At 46.9% G+C, this 20,912-nt stretch overlaps 1 protein-coding gene across 1 annotated transcript in view; it reads right to left on the bottom strand.

The window, feature by feature from the left end:
- Positions 1-20,912, bottom strand: part of SNX29 (sorting nexin 29) — a 510,558-nt gene that overhangs the window by 450,409 nt on the left and 39,237 nt on the right. Inside the window, exon 4 of the mRNA XM_032392169.1 lies at positions 16,596-16,720. Coding sequence (XP_032248060.1) covers positions 16,596-16,720 — 125 coding nt within the window. The remainder of the gene's footprint in view (positions 1-16,595; positions 16,721-20,912) is intronic.

Genomic DNA, 20,912 nt, shown 5'->3' with positions numbered 1-20,912 from the left:
TTAACGTGTGTTTTCACCTTTCAATTTTGCAAATTGCTTAGTGCTACAGGATCCTTCCCCAGCCTGCCAAAGTGATGCAGCGAGGGTGAGAATTACCCCAGCAGGGGTCCACTTCCACTGCCAGCATTAATGTGGTCTTTCTCAAGTGCAGCTCACCTGCCACTTAACGCTTGCAGCGTCTGTAATTTAATTTGGGGCAATACACTGATCTCTTGCTTCTATGAAACCAGAGGCTCATTCCAGAAATGGGTGAGGGCTTCTGGTTCTCCAGACGCCTGAACGCCATTTGCGCACATGAACAAGAGCCTGGAAGGGGCTGTTGATGCAAACCACCTCCGGGGGTACTTATTAACAGAGGGGGGCTAACACCACAGGCCCTCTGGCAAAGTTCCTAACAGGCTCGCTGGGCTATAAGAGATGCCTAGATACTCTGGAAGACAAAACCCCTGAGGAGGCACTCCCATCCGGGTCCCTGGGAAGCTACCTTCAGCACCACAAACCTCTCCTCCCGCAGCGCTGGACAGGTAAGCCGGACTGGGCAATCACCTGGCCGAGCGCCGCAATTGGCCTCACTCACCCCACCCTCCCTCCCGACCCTGTTTGTTATTTTGAGTGTCATGATTTTTTTTCTGTATTAATTTGACTTTTTAAAAATATTGCATGAAAATATTAGGTCTCCCGATTGCTGAGTTTTTTGGTGCTCCTGTAAATTCTGTGGCTGCAGTGAGGGCCTCGCTGCTCTCACCCTAGTCCCAGCCCTGGACCACAGGGCTCTCCCCACAACTTCTACCTGAGCCACTAGAGGAGAGACCTTGGCTCCCTCAAGAACTGAAGTCAGCAAACAATGGTCTAAGGGCAAGCTTGGCCCATGACTTGTCTTTGTAAGTGAAGTTTTATTGGAAGAGTCGTGCCCCTTTGTACACAGACTGCCTGTGGCTGGTTTCCTGTTAGAGTCATCACTGGGAAGTTGCTACAGATACCTATGGCCCACAGAGCCCAAAATACTTACTATCTGATCCCTTAAGGAGGAAGTTTGCCGTCCACTGTCCTAGAAGTAGGAGCTCTGATAATCACATAAATCTGGAGCCACTCGGCCCTTTTCCTCCCTTTCCTGTAGAGTACGTCCACCTGGGAAAGACACCCACCCAGACAGAAGCAGGGCTGAGACAGACCGATGTGGGGGATGCGGAGCCCCTAAATCCAGTTCGCCCTCCAGTTTTCTTAGTTACTTAAGTTAGTAAGTGCCCTTTGTTTGCTGAAGTCTAAGTGACTTGCTGTCACCTGCGACCAGAAGACTGATGCAGAGTGACAGGGCGCATTCCTCGGCCATCTGACAGTTACAGAGGAGGGGCAACACTCCGGGCGCTGAGCAGTGCCTCCGTGCATCCAAGCGGCAAATGCATCCCTCAGAAAGAAAGAAAAACAAGACAGCATTGCTCAACGAGAAACAGAAAGCCCAACTACAAGGAGCTAGGCTTCTTGTGACCAAAGAAAGGCTTCTTTTTCTCACAGACTTAGTCTGGAGGTAGACAGCTGGTTCAAAGCCACTGTCACGGGCAGAATCCCCAACCTCTTGACTTTCACCCCCCTGTCCCAGAGGACTGCCACCACCCTGGGTATCACAGCCACAATCAAGAAGAAAGAGGACAAGATAAAACCAGCTCTATCACCCCTTTTTTTCAGGCAAGGGTAAGTAATCCCAGAAAACCAAGAGGAAGAGAGATATAAAATGTCAAGATTGGCTTAATCACTCATGATCTATTACTTAGAGGACATCCCAGGGCCCCGAGCAAAATCAAGGTTCTGTTAAGCCAAAGAAGAAACGGGGAATGGATTTTAAGTAAAAAACTAACAGAATCACCCATCCATGCTATCAACGATTCCAGGAACAAAAGGCCATCAAGTGCTCCCTTATTCCAGCCTCAGACTTAGGGGAGCACAAGTGCCCCCCAAATCCCAGTCACATCCTAATCTGGACGAGCCTGACTACAAGACACAAATGGATCAGCAAAGCAGAGTTCCCAAGAAGGGGCTGTAGCTTCGTCACCCGGCCTTCTCCCAACCAGCCACAGGACTGCCTCCTGAAACCAGAAGACAGGAAGTGTGGTTTAATAAAGACTTGTAAAAAGTCTGTAAACTTGACACTTTTTTTTTTTTGCTTTCTAAAAATTGTGGTAAAATATACATAATAAAATTTACCACTCTAACCATTTTTCAGTGCATAATTCAGTAGCATTAATTACATTCATAATGTTGTGCAACCATCACCACCACCCATTTCTAGAACTTTTCCATCATCCCAAACAGAAACTCCATACCCAGGAAACGATAACTCCCCCATTCTCCCCTTCTCCCCAGCCCCCAGGGGCCTCTATTCCATTTTCTGTCTCTGTGAATTTGACTATTCTAGATATTTCATATAAGTCGAATCGTACAATATGGGACCTTTTTATCTGGCCACTTTCACTTAGCAGAATGTTTTCAAGGATCATCCATGTCCTAGTATTTATCAGTACTTCATTTCTTTCTATGGCTGAATAATATCCTACTGTGTGTATATACCACATTTTGTTCATCCATTCATCTGTCAATAGACATTGGGTTTTTCCATCTTTTGGCTCTTGTGAATAATGCTTCTAGGAACATTCACATACAAGTGTGTTTGAGTCCCTGCTTTCAGTTCTTTTAGGTCTGTATTTAGGAGTGGAATTGCTGGATCAGACAGTAATTCTAGGTTTACCTTTTTGAGGAACCACCAAACTCCTGTCAATGGTGGTTATGCCATTTTACATCAATACTTTTTTTTTTTGAGGTAGGATTGCCTTTATTTCTCTGCAATTAAAATTAACTCTGCTATTAAATTCCCTTTCAGTTAGAAAAAAACTTAAACTTGCCAATTAAAGGTAACTTAGCCCCTTCCAGGTTTAATTTTTTAATTGTGGCAAATTTCACTTAACATAAAATCCACCATTTTAAAGTTTATAATTCAGGGGCACCTGGGTGGCTCAGTCGGTTAAGCGTCTGCCTTCGGCTCAGGTCATGACCCCAGGGTCTGGGATCGAGCCCCACGTCAGGCTCCCTGCTCAGCGGGGAGTCTGCTTCTCCCTCTCCCTCTCCCCCTGCTTGTGTTCCCTCTCTCGCTGTATCTGTCAAATAAATAAAATCTTAAAAAAAATTTTATAATTCAGAATTTCGTAGATTTTTTTTAATAAAGATTTTATTTATTTGACAGAGAGAGACACATCGAGAGAAGGAACACAAGCAGGGGGAGTGGGAGAGGGAGAAGCAGGCTTCCCGCAGAGCAGGGAGCCCAGTGTGGGGCTCGATCCCAGGACCCTGGGATCATGACCTGAGCCAAAGGCAGATGCTTAACGACTGAGGCACCCAGGTGCCCCAGAACTTGGTAGATTTTTAAAGAATGAATAAATGCACAATAATCTGAGATACTGGATGACTTTTGAAGGCTCCAGTCTATTTAAATCTAAAAACAAAACATCTCTGCTGATTCCACAGAACAGGTGCCAATTATCTTGGTGGAGGTAGGTGGAGATCAGGAAAACAAAAGCAGCCAAGGAGGATAAAGTGCCACTCACTGCCGATCCGTGGCCTGGTTCCTCCTCCACCTCTGGCCTTGCACCCCTGCCACTCTCCGCCTCACTCGCCCTGCTCCAGCCTCGCTGATCTCCTTGATGCTCCTCCAACACGCCAAGCATGCTCCACGTGAGCGCCTGCCCAGCCATGAACAGAAACCACACCAGGAGAGCATTGAAGGAACCGAACACAGGGCATCTGTTACAAAGACTCTGGCCGAGCTACAAAGCCCAACAGGACATAATGAGGCCACCCAGAGATTACCAATGTCAGAAAGCCAATCCATCCCTGATGCCAGAGGAACAGAGGAAGAGGTAATGTTAAGAGTGTAAAAACTAACTGAAAGGGGATTTAATAGCAGAGTTAATTTCAGTTGCAGAGAAATAAAGGCAATTCCATCTCTACTCAAAAAAAAAAAAAGTATCACTGTAAAACGGTACAGTCACTGTTGACAATAGTTCGGTGGTTCCTCAAAAAGGTAAACACAGAATTAGCATAAGATCCAGCAATTCCACTCCTAAATACAGACTCACCAGGCAACAGCCAGCCTGTGGCAGGGGCACCAAGGAGAACAGTGAAACAAGAAGACCGTGGCCTCACCTGCAGGCCACGTGGGACGTCCACAGACCACAGAGGAAGCACAGCACTGCTAGACATGCCCCCTGGAGCTGGGAGGAAATGCTCCAGCCTCCCTCCTCCTCCCACCTTCCTCTGGCCAAGCAGGAAGACAGTGGGCAAGGGAGCCTGGGAAACAGTCTGCAGGCAAGGGCAGAGAATAAATTTGAGAGCAGAGGCAAGTGACTCTAAGCTTTTCCACTTGCTGAATAGCACAGGATTCCTTCCCCAGGTAAGAGTACGGCTACTTCCCTCCTTCCCTGAGGTCTCTATTCAAAAGGCCCATAAAGACGGTCTCTGACCACTCTATGCAGAAGAGTGAACCCCCACCCCACTGCTCATCGAAATCTCTCTTCTTCCTGAACCCCTAGACGCTTCCCAGCCTGCCCTGCAGCAGCCAGGTGACTCACAGTCTCCACCAACCCAGGTGCCTTTAGCGGGCCTGCCTCGCTCATTTCTGTCATCTGCCTGGTCCTTGTGGGCACCTGAAGTTGGAGTCCTGAGCTCTAACAATTCAGCATAGCACACTTGGCATTCACCAGTGGTCTACAAGAGTCTACAGTGCCTCCTTTATTATAAAGTGGGAACCTTCTCTAGTGCCAAACAAAGGACTTCAGAAGCTTGTGTCTTGTTTCCTCTTAGGGATGTACCCCATCCTCTGCTGAAGACTCATTTTCAGGCTGACAGGAACTAAGCAAAGGACCCATGAATCCAACAGGCCAGATAATTATGGACTAAAAACTGACAACTCTGAGGCCAAATTTACTAGTTTTAATTTACTAGACCTTAGGATCAAACACCTTTAAAACAGCCAGAAGTCATCCTTGGCCAAGAGGCAACAGTCTGGCTATATGAGATCCTAAAATGCTGGGACAGTTTGCTGCCCCTTAGTAAGTAGCCACTGGTCCAAGCCCTCGGCCACCCTAGCTGTCAAGGACCTTCCCCAGAACCCTGCGGACATCCCCATAATCTAGGAACTCACAGATTAACACCTAGCCCAAGGGGGATAGCACTCTGGCTCTGACCCTCTCCCTAAGGCCAGCAGTTCCCAACCAGCTGTTAAAAATTCTTATCACCACCCCTGTATAGAGCTCAGTCTTTTCTTTGAATCTTCCACCGACATCCTTCCAAGGTCTCTAGTACCAGAACTAGCTGATTTGCAAGTTCATGAATATGACAGAGAAACACAAAGAGGGAACTGAAAGCCATACAAGGATGGGAGGGTGGGGGAGTGGACTTCCCCTCTCAAGCAAAAGGATGGGCCCAGGCTTCTCCTGGCACATGAAGCTTCCTCCAAAAATACTTTTCTACAGAAATGAAATGGTTACCCAAAGTGACCCAATGAAGCAAAATATAAATTCTGCTTTGAGTTAAATGCAATCAACCGTTTTCAAAAATCCCCAATGAGGATCAAGGAAGTCAGTTTCTCTAATTTTACAGTTGGGTGTGTATTAATACCACCTGCTTTCAGCTGACTGTAAAGAAGATGAACAGACAGCAGAGGGTGGGGTCTGGCTTCCTGGGACAAGGAGCAGCATGTCCTCAAGTCTGGGTCCTGGAGTGATTATTCTGAATGTCCTTTTTGGTGGCCAGGCACCTTGCAATACGCTGGAGCTACAAGGAAGAGCGAGAATAAACCCAGTCCTTGACCATGACCCCATCAAGAGAGACAGTCAAGAAAGCAGGAAGTGCCATAAATCCATTTGATGAGAGGACTCAGGACTAGTGAGGGCTGGGGGTTTGGGGGGTAGAAAGGAGACACCTAGAGAAGGAACACAGGCCAGCTGAACTGGGTGAGGAGCTCATGAATGACTTTTGGGGGGGAAATCTGAAATTTCAAGAGAGAAGAGATCAAAACCACAATGAGATACCACTTCACAATTGAATGGCTAGTATCAAAAAATAAATATATGATAACAACAAGTGTTGGTGAGGATGTGGAGAACTTGGAACCCTCGTGCGCTGCTGGTGGGGACGTACAATGGTGCAGCCGCTACAGAAAGTGAAACATAGAATTACCATCTGATCCAGCAATTCCACTTCTGGGTACTTATCCAAAAGAACTGAAAGAAGGGATTCGATATTTCTACGCCTGTGTTCATGGCAGATTATAGCAGTCAATAAATGAACGCAACCCAGGTGTCCATCCACAGATGAGGAAATAAAGCCGTGTGTGGGTGTGTGTACACACAATGAAATACCATTCAGTCTTAAAAATGAAAGAAATTCTGATGTACTACAAATGCGTGAAGCTTGAAGACATTATGGCAAAGGAAATAAGCCTTAGGTATGTGGAGTATAAGTAAGCCTGACTTATGTGACGTACTTAAACAAGGCAAACCATAGAGACTGAAAGTAGAATGGCCCAGGTGCCAGGGGCTGAGGGGAGGGAGAATGAGGAGGCAATGTTTAATGTGGATGGACTTTCAACACAGGGAGATGGATGGTGGGGATGGTCGTCCAATGTGTACCCTTAAAGTGGTTAAAATGGTCATTTTTACGTTATGTATACTTTGCCACAATTTTAAAGAGAGAAGAAGTTTGAGTAGTTAGTGTCTGAACGAGGGTTGGGGAGGAAGGAGGGCAGCGGAAGGGTACGAACAAAGAACACTTCCAGACTTGACAGCTTCAGGACTGTAGAAACCAGGCACGCTGTTCAACATTTAGGATTTAACCACCTAAACTGCTCCCTGAGCAATGAAAAGACAGGGGTACTAAAGACCTTCTCCCCCAGCATGTCTAGCATTAACGCTTTAGTTGCTGACTTATGAAGAGGTCCCAGGGGTTCCCCAGGCAGGGGGTGTGGCAGGAGGGGAACTCAGAGGACCCGGGTCATGATTTATTTATCAACTGGACATAAGCATTGCAATGTCTTACCTGCCAGTTGCCTGTTACCCCTGGGTGTGGGGTAGGGTTTAGAGGAAGAGCAGAGACAGACAAAGCTGGTAGGGGACAGACCATGGAAGCCGTGTCAAGGAGTGTGTCCCCTGTCTCAACTCCAAAGAGAACCATGACAGAGCTTTAAGGAGGGGGCAGGAACAGGCTGGTCACTGAAGAACCCCCACCCCAGACTGGCATAATGTGCAGAGTGGATTGGGGAGGATGGAGATGGAAGGCAGAAGGACAAAACAGGGCAGAGGGGAAGGACAAGGAGGCTGCGAGGAAGCCCGAGGGCTGTCCAGGAAAGCCGGATGAAGGGCAGAGCCATTCACTAAGCAAGGATCACAGGAGTAAACAGGGCTGGTGAGGAGGATTCAGTCTTGGAACTGTGACGAGTCTGCGGTACATCCAGATAGACACACATAAGAGGAAGGGCCCCAGGGAGTGATGTGGGCTGCAGGTAGAACTGCAAGTAATCAACACATGGAGAGCAATTTTCACTTAGGAATTCAGACAGTAGGTGTATGTACAGAAGTGAGAGGCAACAAAAGAATCTGAAGATGAATGGTAGTTAATATCTGAGGGTGTAGAAATGATACATAAAAAGAATGAACAAAGAAACAGCAAGTATGCCAGGAGGTTGTGGCCACGGAAGAGGGGGGAAACAGTGTTTCAACGTCAGAGGGTCCTTGGTGCCAAGGGCTGCTGAACAGACAAGGAAGATAGACTTAAATTTTACAGGACAGACAGCTCAATTAACAGCAGGTGTGTCTCTGGTATGTTCTGAACCAAGCCTATGACCTTGTAATGGACTGCCAACAATTCACCTCATGATGATCCATTAGTCATTAACAAGAACATCAAGTCACCAGGTTTGGTCATGAAATGGCACTGCTACGGTCTGAACGTGTCCCTCCAAAATTCCTATCTTAAAATCCTAACCCCTAAAGATGATGGTGTTAGGAGGTGGGGCCTGTCGGAGGACCCTTAGGTCATGAAGGTGGAATCTTCGTGGAATTGGATTATGTCCTTATGAAAGCGGCTCCAGAGGGATCCCTTGCTCCTTCCACCATGTGAGGACACAGTGAGAAGGCCCTGGCTATGGAACAGGAAAAGGGTCCTCACTCAACCACATTGGTGCCTTGATCTTGGACTTCCCAGCCTCCAGAAACTTAATAAACTGCTGCTGGGTTTTTGGGGGGGGTTTTTTGTTTTTTTTTTTTTTTTACTTTTCATATTTCCATGCTTTTATTTTTTTATTACTATGTTAATCACCATACATTACATCATTAGTTTTTGATGTAGTGTTCCCATGATTCATTATTTGCGTATAACACCCAGTGCTCCATGCAGAACGTGCTGTTTATAAGCTCCTTAAGTCTGTGGTATTTTGTTACGGCAGCCCAAACAGACAAAGACAGGCGCTAACCGCAGTGGTTCTTTCTCCTCTCTCCAGCAGAATGAAAATAATTCGTTTTTCCACACTGCATTCTGTATTGACTGCTTTGGGCATCCAACATCAGTAAAACCCTCCAATTCCAAGCCAAGCCTATGCAGCTCTCAGTCACTTTTAATTCATTTTTAGTAAATTTAAAAATCAATCTTGGCTCTTTTCCTCCAAACTTAATCACTTCCTTTGTAGCACTCTGCAGCAATCCTGATATAAGGTACCTCGGGAATCATGCAATACAATACTGTGCCAATTGAAATCATGAAATATGAATATATTTTTACTGAAATACTGATGTACTTCCAGACGCTATGCTAGGAGCTGGAATGTCAAGAGGAAGTAAAACAGACATGGTGCCCTGCAGTCCCAAAGCTTATCATCCAGTGAGGTATGCAGACAACAGACAAGTGAATATGGTGTGATAAGGTAAAGTGGAATCCCCTGTCCTTTGTTCTCAAAAACAGGGATTAGCAAACTTCTTCTCTAAAGGGCCAAATATTAGATGCTTCAGACTTTACAAGATAAATGGTCTCAGTCACAACTGCCTAAAAGCCGCCATGCATAGTAAACAGATGAACCCGTGTGGCTGTGTTCCAATAAACCTTTATTTATAAAAATAGGGACACAGTTTGCTGACCTCTGCTCTAAGTGCTCATAACTTAAAATAACTGCTGCTTCACTTACTCGTGAATTCAAACTGGGAGGGCAGGGAACAGGTCTTTCAGAGAGCCCTCTTTCTGGAAACATGCCATCATGAATAAAAAAGTTGGAGCCTCTGAGTCACAACCATGCAGACCTAAGTCAAAACCCCAGCTCTGCCACAATTATTAGGTCTGGAGCATTAAGAAAATGATTTCATTTCTTTGAGCTTTATTTTCTTCATCTGTAAAACGAGGACACCCTCATTCACTACGCACAGTCATTTCAGAGATAAAATGGAACAATGAACAGAGGATCTAACAAATCCCCTGGCTCACGGGAGCTGCTCGGTGTAAGTCATCAGCAAACAAGGAAGCCAGGCCTGTGGTCAGCCAGATTATCAAAAAGGAATGGAAAACGTGCAGGTGTCGTCTCCAAGATTAACAGGCTAGTCGTGACTTTCCTCTCATTTCTGAAGCACAGGCCTTGACTTCTATTAAAGTTGTCTTGCTTTTCTTATTGTGTAAGTTAGGTTGTTTCTGGAGGCCTGTAAACAGATATCCAACTCAAGATGGCTTCCAACATTAGGAAATTTACTGTCCCACACAACATTCGGTCCAGAGGTAGGGCAGCTCTAGACGTGGTTAATTCAGAAGCTCGGTGACACTACCGAGGTACTTTCCATCTTTCTGAGCTGCCATCCTTGGTGTACTGGCTTTTGTCCTCAGACTTGTCCCCCTTCATAGTCACAAGATCATCGCTACAGCTCCAAACGTTTCACCAACAACCCAACACCATAAAATAAGTCTTCTCTTATGTCTCCATTCAAATAACAAGACATTTTCTCAGAAGGCCCTCCACGGACTTCTTCCTTCCCTTCGGTCAGAATTTCGTCTAGTGTCTATTCTGAAAACAGCTACTGGCAGGCTGATAATTATTATGGCTGGCCTGATCTGCTCTAGACTCACTCCCCCTGGAGCTAGCTTCAGGCCTGAAGCTCCTGGCGACCCACCATCTGAACAAAATCAATTCTATTAGCAAGAAAGAAGGGACAGAGCTGCTGGGTAAGGAATAACCAACTCCTGCTGTAATTATTCACGCAAACTTGCATAACTAGAAGAGAAAGTTACACAAACTGCAGGACCAGATTCTGGAAATGCAGACTCCCATCTCTCACTGCCACCAAATCGATCATGTGTATAGATAAATCCAGCCACTCGTCCAAGGAAGAGGAAACAGCTCCCCCGGACACAGCCAACTCTCGCCTTTGGGGCTTGAATCCCAAAGGAGACATACTGGATAACCTCATCCCAAGCCTCTCTGAGTCCTGCATACCCCACCTGTTGGCACCATCTATTCAAGGGGATCTCAGCTGGGGACGGACACCCACACCCGCAACAGTGCTTGACAGGACAAACCTGAGCTGGTGGCCTATTTGTAATCACGTCCGCGCTACCAACATTTCATAACTCAAGGATGTTTGGGTCAAAACTCCCCAAGTCAAAAAACACACAAACCAACAAACAAACAAAACCTGACTTCTAAGCCAAAAACAAAGACAGACAAAACAAAACAAAACAAACAGACAAACAAGCCAACCTGGGAATGGGGGATGGATGCAGGCACTGGCTAAAAACCTCACAGAAGTGGAAGAAATCTGCCTGCAAGCTCCCTTTCCCAGGCTACAGTTTCTCACAGAAGGAACACCGGGCACCTGATTTATGGACAAGCCACGCACAGGCGGCCATGCAGCAAGAGGAAAAGGCGGGCACTGGGCGCCTTCCAGGGGCCATGCTCAGCTTTGGAGGATGAATCCAGATCAGACCACCTCTCCCACAAAAACAACCGAAAAAGCTAGGCAGTTATTCAAACAGTTATTAAAACAAAACCGAGGACTTGGGAGCACTACAAAGGCAAGGAACAAAGAACCCAGACCCCCAAGAGAAGGCAAGTCCACAGACAGGAGCCCTATATTCAGAGCCTTACTTGGCCCTTGGGGCTTCTTCCAGCTACAGAGTTTCTCTGAGGAGAAGTTAAGCAGGGCTTTCAGAATTCCCATGAAGCCTGAAAGGGAAAAAATTGAAGCTCAGAACCAGTGGAGGAGCACAGAAACTGGTCAACAGGTCAGGGATCCAGGATGCACTGGATTGAACAGCGTCCCCCGAAAATTCATGTCGCTCTGAAACCACAGAATGTGACTTTATTTGAAAAAGCTCTTTGCAGATGTAATTAGTTAAGTTGAGGTAATACTGGAGCAGGGTGGGCCGAAATCCAGTAAGGCTGTTGTTCTTCTGAAGAGAGGACACAGAGTCAGAGGCCCAGAGGGAAGAGGCTGTGGGAAGACAGAGGCCCAGACTGGAGTGAAGCCGCCATAAGCAAGGGGCGCCAAGGACGGCTGACAACCACCGGAAGCTGGGAATGCATTCTCCCTCAGAGCCTCCAGAAGGAGTCAGCTCTGCCAACACCTAGATTTTGGACTCCTGGCCTCTAGAAATGTGAGAGAATAAATTTATCCCTGTTGTTTTAAGCCATCCAGGGTGTGCAAATTTGTTATGGCAGCTCTAGGAAATGAATACACATTGGAAACCCCAAGTAACTATGTCCTAGCAAGAAGGCAAAAGCAGAAATACATCAGCCCTTGCAAATGCCAAAGCCCAGGCATGACATGCTCAATCCTTGATGGGAGTAAACTGAACTTCCTCTATCCTACTTGCCTGAGCAGCAAGAGTGACTCCCCTCTGAAGAAAGATAAATCATCACAAGTTTCACCCAACTCTTCATACATAACACTCGGTAGAAACTACCAAGCACGTGCCAAAGACAAGGATGGATTCAAAATCAAGACAAAAACAAAAACAAAACAAAACAAAACAAAAACAAGGGACTTCTGGCTATAGCCAAGTAGGAAGCTAACAAATCCTCTCCCCAGAAAGCAACTATAAAACTGGACAAAAATGACAACGATTTCCACACTCTGGAAACTGACTTCAAAGGCTTATCATCTGAGAGGTGTTTATGCGTGAAAACTGCTAAAGTTCAGACACGAACAACATGAATAACAACAGCGGGACAATAAATGACAACACCACGCGTCTCAACTGTCAAGGGCAAGAGGGAGAAGAGCAGAGTGTGGAGAACCAGAGCACTGGGCCCCCCTACAGATGGCAGGGGGCGTGGGCTCCAACCACAGCAGTGAAAGTGGGCCCAGAGCCACAGAGCCTCAAGGTGAACCAAAGCTAAAAATCCATATTTCAACATGAAATATCATAATTTATAAATGTGGATGACTTTTTAAGAACATTTTTTAAGCACACCATACAAGGGTTACCAGTTTCCAGACTTAGCCCTGCGTGCACCCTAACCCCCAATGACCAACTGCAGTCCTGCCCCGCGGACTCAGTATTATCTACTGTAGCGTGATTTTCAACACTCTCATTCTGCTCAGTCATTACTTTAAATTCAGCTCTTCTGTCTTCAAAAGGTAATACTTCCCATCTGTAAACAGAGCTACTGCAACAGCCCTGTAGATTAATTCACCATTACTTACTGTCTCCTGTCCCTTCCAATTCAGCTAATTGAGCAAGAGTGGTCTACAGAGCAGCAGCAATGGGCATCGGGCCACTGCCGGAGGAGGGGGGCGCGGAGAAGAGCCAGGAATTTGACATCAGCCTGACCTGGGCTGGAATCCTCAGCTCTGCCGTTTACTAGCTATGGGAACTTGAACAACTTATTTGGGCCTCAGTGGCATCATCCAAACAATAAGCACATCGTCACCCAGCGTGGACAGTCGCTGCCATGTTTGTTTTAAGATTTTATTTATTTATTTGAGAGAGAGAGAGAGCATGAGCAGAAGAGGGGCAGAGGGAGAGGGAGCAGACTCCCCGCTGAGCAGGGAGCCAAACGTGGGGCTCGATCCCAGGACCCTGGGATCATGACCTGAGCCAAAGGCAGACGCTTACCCGACTGAGCTACCCACGCACCCCAGTTGCTGCCATGTTATCAAGCACCAGCTCCAGGAGCTCTGTACCGAGGCCTGGGCTCTGCAGGTGCTTCCTCCTGGAGCCCCCAGCACAACACTGTGAGGCCGGTCCTGTGCGTGGCCTTATTTTACACCTGAGGAAACGGAAGCTCAGAGAGGGGATGTCCCGGAGGGTGTGTGTTTTTTTAATTTTTATTGTTATGTTAATCACCATACATTACATCATTAGTTTTTGATGTAGTGTTCCATGATTCATTGTTTGTGCATAACACCCAGTGCTCCATGCAGAACGTGCCCTCTTTAATACCCATCACCAGGCTAACCCATCCTACCACCCCCCTCCCCTCTAGAACCCTCAGTTTGTTTTTCAGAGTCCATCATCTCTCATGGTTCGTCTCCCCCTCCAAATCCCCCCCTTCATTCTTCCCCTCCTGCTATCTTTTTTTTTCTTAACATATTGTATTATTTGTTTCAGAGGTACAGGTTTGTGATTCAACTGTCTTGCACAATTCACAGCACTCACCATAGCACATACCCCAATGTCTATCACCCAGCCACCCCATCCCTCCCACCCACCCCCACTCCAGCAACCCTCAGTTTGTTTCCTGAGATTAAGAATTCCTCATATCAGTGAGGTCATATGATACATGTCTTTCTCTGATGGACTTATTTCGCTCAGCATAATACCTGGAGGGTATTTCAACCCAGTCACCCGACTCTAGGGCCTGGTATCAAGTGCTAAGCCACAGAAAGGGCCCAGGCCAGCAGCCAGCAGGACAAGGAAGCACAGGGATGCTCATTTCCATGCAGGCCTCCTCTTTAGATTTCATTTTCTCCATTCTGCCTGCCACGGTCATTCCGATGGCTTCGAGAGCAACCAAGCAGCCAAAGATCCGATCTTTCCCGACTCCTAGCAGTTGAAAACCCACATGTGCCCCTCCCCATATGTTTTTATTCAAACATCAACAGTGGGAAAGAGATTTTAATTAGCCACGGACCATCCGGCACCAATGATTGGTTAACTGCACCGCAGGCAAGATTGACAGAGCCCTCAGCAGCCCCTGGAGAGCTAAACTGGTCTGGCTTTCCCCTGCTTCGTATTAGCAAGGAGACCGCCCAGAACCTCCTCCGCAGCAGAAAACAAAGCAGAGACTGCGTGCAGGTCAGTTTCTCTTCAGGATGCAGGTGCAGAAATCGAGCTAAGAGCCAGTGAAGGGGCAAGAATGGGAACTCAGGCGGTGCCTCACAAACATGCTGGTGCTCCTTGGATTACCAGGCCCAAGTGACAAAAAGACAAGAATTCTAGTGCAGATGGGAACAGAAAGAGCCATTCTGCATGGCCAAGGCTCAGAGTCCAAGTGAGGATGAGAGGGAGGAAATGGTTACAAGTTTAAAGGGTGTTGGGGGAGAACCTGGGTGGTTCAGTCGGTTAAGCGCCTGCCTTTGGCTCAGGTCATGATCCCAGGGTCCTGGGATCGAGTCCCGAGTCGGGTTCCCTGCTGGGCAGAGTGTCTGCTTCTCCCTCTGCCTGCCGCTCCCCCTGCTTGTGCACACGCTCTCTCTCTGACAAATAAAGTCTTTTAAAAATAAATAAATAAATAAAAATGAAGGGTGTTAGGGAGAGGAGGGTAACTGGTTAAATGTTTATTAGGTTCTATGAACCAAAGCAGCTGATTCTCACTGAATCCTCCGGACAAACCCCCAGGCAGACGAGAAGATGGCCCTCACAGGTGAAAACAACTAAGGTTCAGAGGGGCGCTTCCCCAGAGTCATTCCAGACTGACACTCACGGTCTGACTCCAAAGCCAAGGCTGCCTCTGCCATGTCAGCAGCTGCCCTCACGGCATGGAAGCCAACCCAGAGCCTAGTGGTCTACTCCACACCCATTTCTCTCAGGTAGCTGCTGCAGAGCCAGGGAATATGGAAACAGGAAGAAATACGAGGGCCCATCACATCAAGGAGGACTCTGGGCAAAGTTACATCCTCGAGCAGCCCATCAACCAGCCCACAGCACTGAGCCACCCCCATGCAGAGGCCAGGAGACACCGCCGAGACCACAGAGGCCGACAGCCCAGGTGACCGAGGCAGTAGGCAGTGGTTTCCACGGGGACTGAGGCCCTGCAAGGCGGCTCCTCTTTGACCCGGCCCTCTATGTCCCTGACTTTTAAGGAAGGGACCCAGGAGCACAGAAGAAAAATCAAAAAGTGACAGGAATCCCTCTTGCAGCTGTCCCCTGACCTCAACGGGAACCCCATTCACTTACGAAAATGGACAACTGGTGAGATGAACGACAGCAAGTGAAGATTCGTTGAAGGGCTAAGAGCAAAAGGAAGGGAGATGCACAACACGAGGGAGCGGGGGAGGCAAAGGGCATGTTTGGCAGAGAATTCCCAACAGACACCTCCGCCAGACACGGCGAGGGCGGACAGTCAGCTGGGAAAGAGGGGCACCAGCAGGGACACGGAGGTCATCACAGTAATGAGATTCGGGAATTCGAGGCAGCCACAAGCAGGGTCTGAAAGAAGCTGCTCTTTAAAATGCTGGGGAAGAGGGGTGCCTGGGGGGCTCAGTCAGTTACGCATCCGACTCTCGGTTTTGGCTCAGGTTATGATCTCAGGGTCATGAGATGGAGCCCCACGTCCGGCTCTGCGCTGGGCATGGAGCCTGCTTGAGATTCTTTCTCCCTCTCTCTCTGCCCTTCTCCCCCCAACCCCACCCCCCTGCTCACACCCTCACTCTCTCCAAAAAATAAAAATGTTGGGGAAGAAGGACATAGAATGTTCTTTATACAACATGATACACTTTTAGGTCCAGATCCAAAGCAAATCACTTGAAACAGTTTCCTCATCTGTACAGTGGAGAAAATAAAGGTCCCTACTACTCACAAGGCTGTCATGAAAACTGAATGAGTTAATTTATATGAAAGACTAACGAAGTTCCAGCCTTGTGCAAAGTGCTCCTGCGTGTTAGTAGTGATTGTTAGCATTATCTCTGTCATCCAGACACACAGGAGCACGGCACACTACTTGGACAGGATTAAAATGCATGGTAGCAGAGCTGTAAGCTCAGAGACCTACTGATTCTGTTGTTTCTGTTGCTGGTGTTGAAGACAGATTTAATTACGAAATGTCATGCTATCCCCATGCACAAAACTAAAACACATCATCCATCTCCCAGCAATTGCCACGGCACCTGGTGACTTAAGTCCCTTGGCTGCAGGGCCCTGAGCCCCCAGAGATTGCAACATGTGGCTCTGAGGATTCTGCAAAGAACAACACCATTACTGACTACAGGTAAGACATCCTCATATGTGGATTTCTGCACCATCAGGCTGCCCCCATCCCAGTCCCACACAATGCCTGCCTTGCCCGCTATTAAAAAATAAATAAAAAGTTTTTAGAAAAGACTACATCTTCTGCGCTGCATCAGGCCAAGCAGTACCTGTTTCGGTTTTGCTGGCGAAGCCTGCTGCCTGTTTGATCGCGGCCGCCGTTAGCGCTAATCCCCGGCTCCTCTTCAGGCCATGCTGCAGGACAGCCTCAAACTGGGCACACAGACAGGTTACCCTGCAAAAGAACCAGTGATTCATCAGTCCACCTGTGCAGGAAGAGAGACAACCAGGGCAGCCCCAGCCCCTCCGGAAAGGGGGTGAGTCACTAGCTCTAAACCTCAGGGAAGATACACACCTGACACCTGGATTTATGGGCAGGTAATTGACATGCAATTGACTTGGGCCCCTCAGCACACCTCTCTCCATTTGCCTCACATACCTCCAGGAAGCCCCCCACAGTCTAGCCATATTCATCAGCCTCTTGAAGACATAGGAACAATTCACAAGAAAGGAGGGAAAATGGAATTGGTGCCAGCCAGCAGAGGAGAAAAAAATAAAAGCCAACTCAAAAACAAATCAGTCTGGCATGGGGAGGGGTGGGCTAATTGTATTCAATTCACAAAGTCCAACTCTAATTCATATCACGTGTAGTTTAAGGAACTAGATTATCTTTCAAGAGATTGAATGCACCAGACTGCCAAATTGGAAACATTGTATAATTTCATGGCCTGTTACATACACTAAAAAAAATAATATGAATTCTGATTCTTGTTCTTTATTTTGTTGTAAGGGATTATATTGTGAAGTCAGATCCAGACTTGATGGAATGAATTTTCAATTAAGTTACTACTGTGGATTCAATTAAATTTATTTCTCAATAACCAAAGAAATCACGAACATATTGGTAAAGAGATGAAGTCAGAGCTACTACCTTCTATTCTTTTTTTTTATGTTAAGTTAGCCACCATACAGTTCACCAGTAGTTTTTGATGTAGCGTTCAATGATTCATTAGTTGCGTGTAACACCCAGCGCTCATTACAACACGTGCCCTCCTTAATACCCATCACCCAATACTACCTTCTGTTCTTTACAGTCCTCCCAGGGCTCCTGGGCACCTAGGCCCATTGAGTCTGTGGACTTTAAGGCCCTTCTATTCGCTCATGCAACCTATGTTAAATCCTTGGGGCACCCTGTTATGCAACCGCATAGCACCATGAACTCCTATGTAATACATACCACAGTTATAATATTAAAAACCCCATGAGGCCCTCTCATTTTTACTGTGAACCTAAAACTGTTATAGAAAGAGTCTTAAGGAAAAGTTAACCAAAAAATTCCATGAGATTGGAGCGCCTGTGTGGCTCAGTTGATTAAGCGTCCAACTCTTGATTTCAGCTCAGGTCATGACCTCAGGGTTGTGAGCTCAAGCCCCACATCAGACTCCATGCTGAGTGTGGAATCTGCTGAAGATTCTCTCCCTCTCCCTCTGGCCCTCCCACCCTACTCATGCTAGCACTCTCCCATCCCCCTCCCCTTAAAAAATAATAATAAATCCTGAACTCCTCCTATGTACCAGGCACTACTGACCTAGGCTCTGAGGATACAAAGATAGCACAGTCTCTGCCTCACCACAACTGCACGGTTTTAGCAGAGGGAGATACACAAAGACGCTAACCAGACCATTTCAATTGATGGGAACTCTGAAGAAAGTAAAACCAGATGAGGTGGTAGGTGAAGAAACAGCAGGAACAGGTTTAGATTCTGGGGCCTGAATGGAGGTTAACCTTAGAGTTATGACCAGGATGTGACAGACACAGCAGACTAGGCAGAGGGACCCAGTGCAAAGGCCCTGAGGCCGTCACCATCTGGCTCAACCTTGCCTAACTTCAGGCATTTCCGGTTCCACTCACTTCCACACCTGCAGTAATAATACTCCAAGGGCTTATTGCTCTGTGGGCGGTAAAATATTTTCATACCCATTATTTCTTTAGCTCCTCCCATCAACATTACTATATACAGGTGAGGCAGGTATTATCTCCATTTTACACCTAAAGAAACAGGCTAAAGACATTTAAGAGACAGTACATGAGTACATAATAAGCAGCATTATAAGACTACATAATTAACAACATCTGTACTCCAGCCCTACCCAATCCCAAACTGATCCAAAGTAGATTCCAGATACACCCCATACCAAGGCAAACATGCTTATTGAGACAAATGTCCTCTCTCTCCTATACCCCCCCTTTACTCAAGTCATCCGTCTACACCAGAAAACCCTAACACAGTGTCAGCAAATACACAGCACTTGCACATTTACTCTCCATTCTGTGCTCATGACAGACATCACTAATCCATCCCAGCATTCTAGGTAACCACTGTCAAAGATCAAAGCTGGCCCTCCACAGGAAGGAAGCCTAATTAATTAGCCCAAACCTAACACCTGTCCTCAACAACACTATTTGGTTTCCAGCTCCCACTTTGGCTCCCCTGCACCTAGCTCAGTGTCTGGTACACGGTGCATGCTCCATAATTGCTTTTTCAGTGGATAGGGGAGTAATTAATCTTGAGCCATGAGTCCCAGAATACTCCCCCCCACATTGAAACAACCCTCTTTCCAAGGCAGATGTCACTCTTGAATATGAGATGTGCATATGCTAGTCTCTCTACAAATCCATGCAGGCCCACATTTCTGGGCTTCCTGAAAACTGGGACACCTAACAAAACCATCTAAATTCCAGGAACCAAAACAGGAATGGCAAAATGGAGCCCAACCAAAGCCCTATCTCAGGGCAAAAAACAAAAACCCCAGGCTGTGTTTGGAGTCTCCATAATAAACCACAACCTGGAGGCACCTGGGTGGTTCAGTCAGTTAAGCGTCTGCCTTCGGCTCAGGTCGTGGTCCCAAGGTCCTGGGATCGAGTCCCGCATCGGGCTCCCTGCTCAATGGAGAATCTGCTTCTCCCTCTCCCTCTTCCCCTCCTCCCTGCTCGTGCTCTCCCTCTCTCTTTCAAATAAATAAATAAAATCTGTTTTAAAAATAATAAAAATAAAAATACTTTTAAAAAATAAAGCACATCCTGTATCTTTAAACAAATCATCTGCAAATATAATAATTGAATCAACAATCTCTGTTAGTTTACTTGGCTCTCTAATGCACAAGTCAGGGGCTGCCCTGCCAACTCTAGATAATATCTAGCCCCTAAAGGGAATGGAATGCAGGTGAACAGCACAAAACCAGTCCCCAAGGTTTGGGTTACATCATCAGTATTACCTTCTAGATACAGACAGGTCACAACCAACCTAACGCAGCAGAAAACTCAGGGGGAGTACTAATCCTATAATTAACTCATTATGATGACTACCTTGCCAAAGGCCATGCTATTTATCACCCTTCCCATGTCCCCTTTTCACTTCCCCAATGGACCTGAGCTTATACCTACTGGTCATTCAAGACTTAGCTCAAGGGTCCCCTCCACCAGGAAGCCTTCCTGAGTGCTTCCTCATTCTTAACTTCTTTCTACTGCAGCCCTTGACCAACCTCTCTATTAATGGTCTGCTTTAGAGATGCCTCCTCATGCTGACCTGAGCTCCCACACAACAGGGATTGTACCTCATTCATCTTCGTTGTCCCAGCACCTAGCACAATGCCTGGCTACTGTGGTAAAGATGACCAAAACAGTCCCTCCCCTGGGGGCATTCAGAATACAGGCTTGATGGACATTCAGGAGAGAGATGCATCTCAGGAGATCTCATGTAATCTGTAATCCGAACCCAGGTCAGTCAGGACTAGTGAATCAAGCAGAACACACTTGTGTAACCCCAGGCACACTGTAGGCACTGATTTATAACCTTGTCACCCGAAGGTTTCCGTTTCTTCTCATCTCTACTCACTTATATGATCATTCCTGCAAAATGAAAGGAGCACCTGTGCTAGTGGGGCTCTTTATTTCCTCAGCTCGGTCTCTCCTATTTCCCAGAATGCTCTCTGCGAGATGCATTCGGGCATCGCCGTGGTGGGTCAGCTACCTCCGTGGCACTTCATCACAGCTAACTTCTACCGTGAGTCAATGAACTGGGCATGTTTGTAATTAAGTAGGGAAACGTAACAGCAAATGTTTTCATTTTTTTTTTAAACCACCAGTCAAGGGACGCCTGGGTGGCTCAGTCGGTGAAAGATCTGCCTTCAGCTCAGGTCATGATCCAGGGTCCTGGGATCGAGCCCCGCATCGGGCTCCTCACTTAGTGGGGAGCCTGCTTCTCCCTCTGCCTGATGCTCCCCCTGCTTGTGCTCTCTCTCTCTGGCAAATAAATAAATAAATAAAATCCTTTTTTAAAAAGTTTTTAAATAAATAAATAAAAGCACCAGCCAAGAAAATCACTTCAAGTTTTTATGCATACAACTGTTGACCAGATGAATGGATAA

The sequence above is a fragment of the Phoca vitulina genome, unplaced genomic scaffold (genome assembly GCF_004348235.1).
Source record: "Phoca vitulina isolate PV1807 unplaced genomic scaffold, GSC_HSeal_1.0 scaffold66, whole genome shotgun sequence".
Taxonomy (NCBI): domain Eukaryota; kingdom Metazoa; phylum Chordata; class Mammalia; order Carnivora; family Phocidae; genus Phoca; species Phoca vitulina.
Note: the sequence above shows the minus strand (reverse complement) of the source record. Positions and strands in the feature narration are given on the sequence as shown.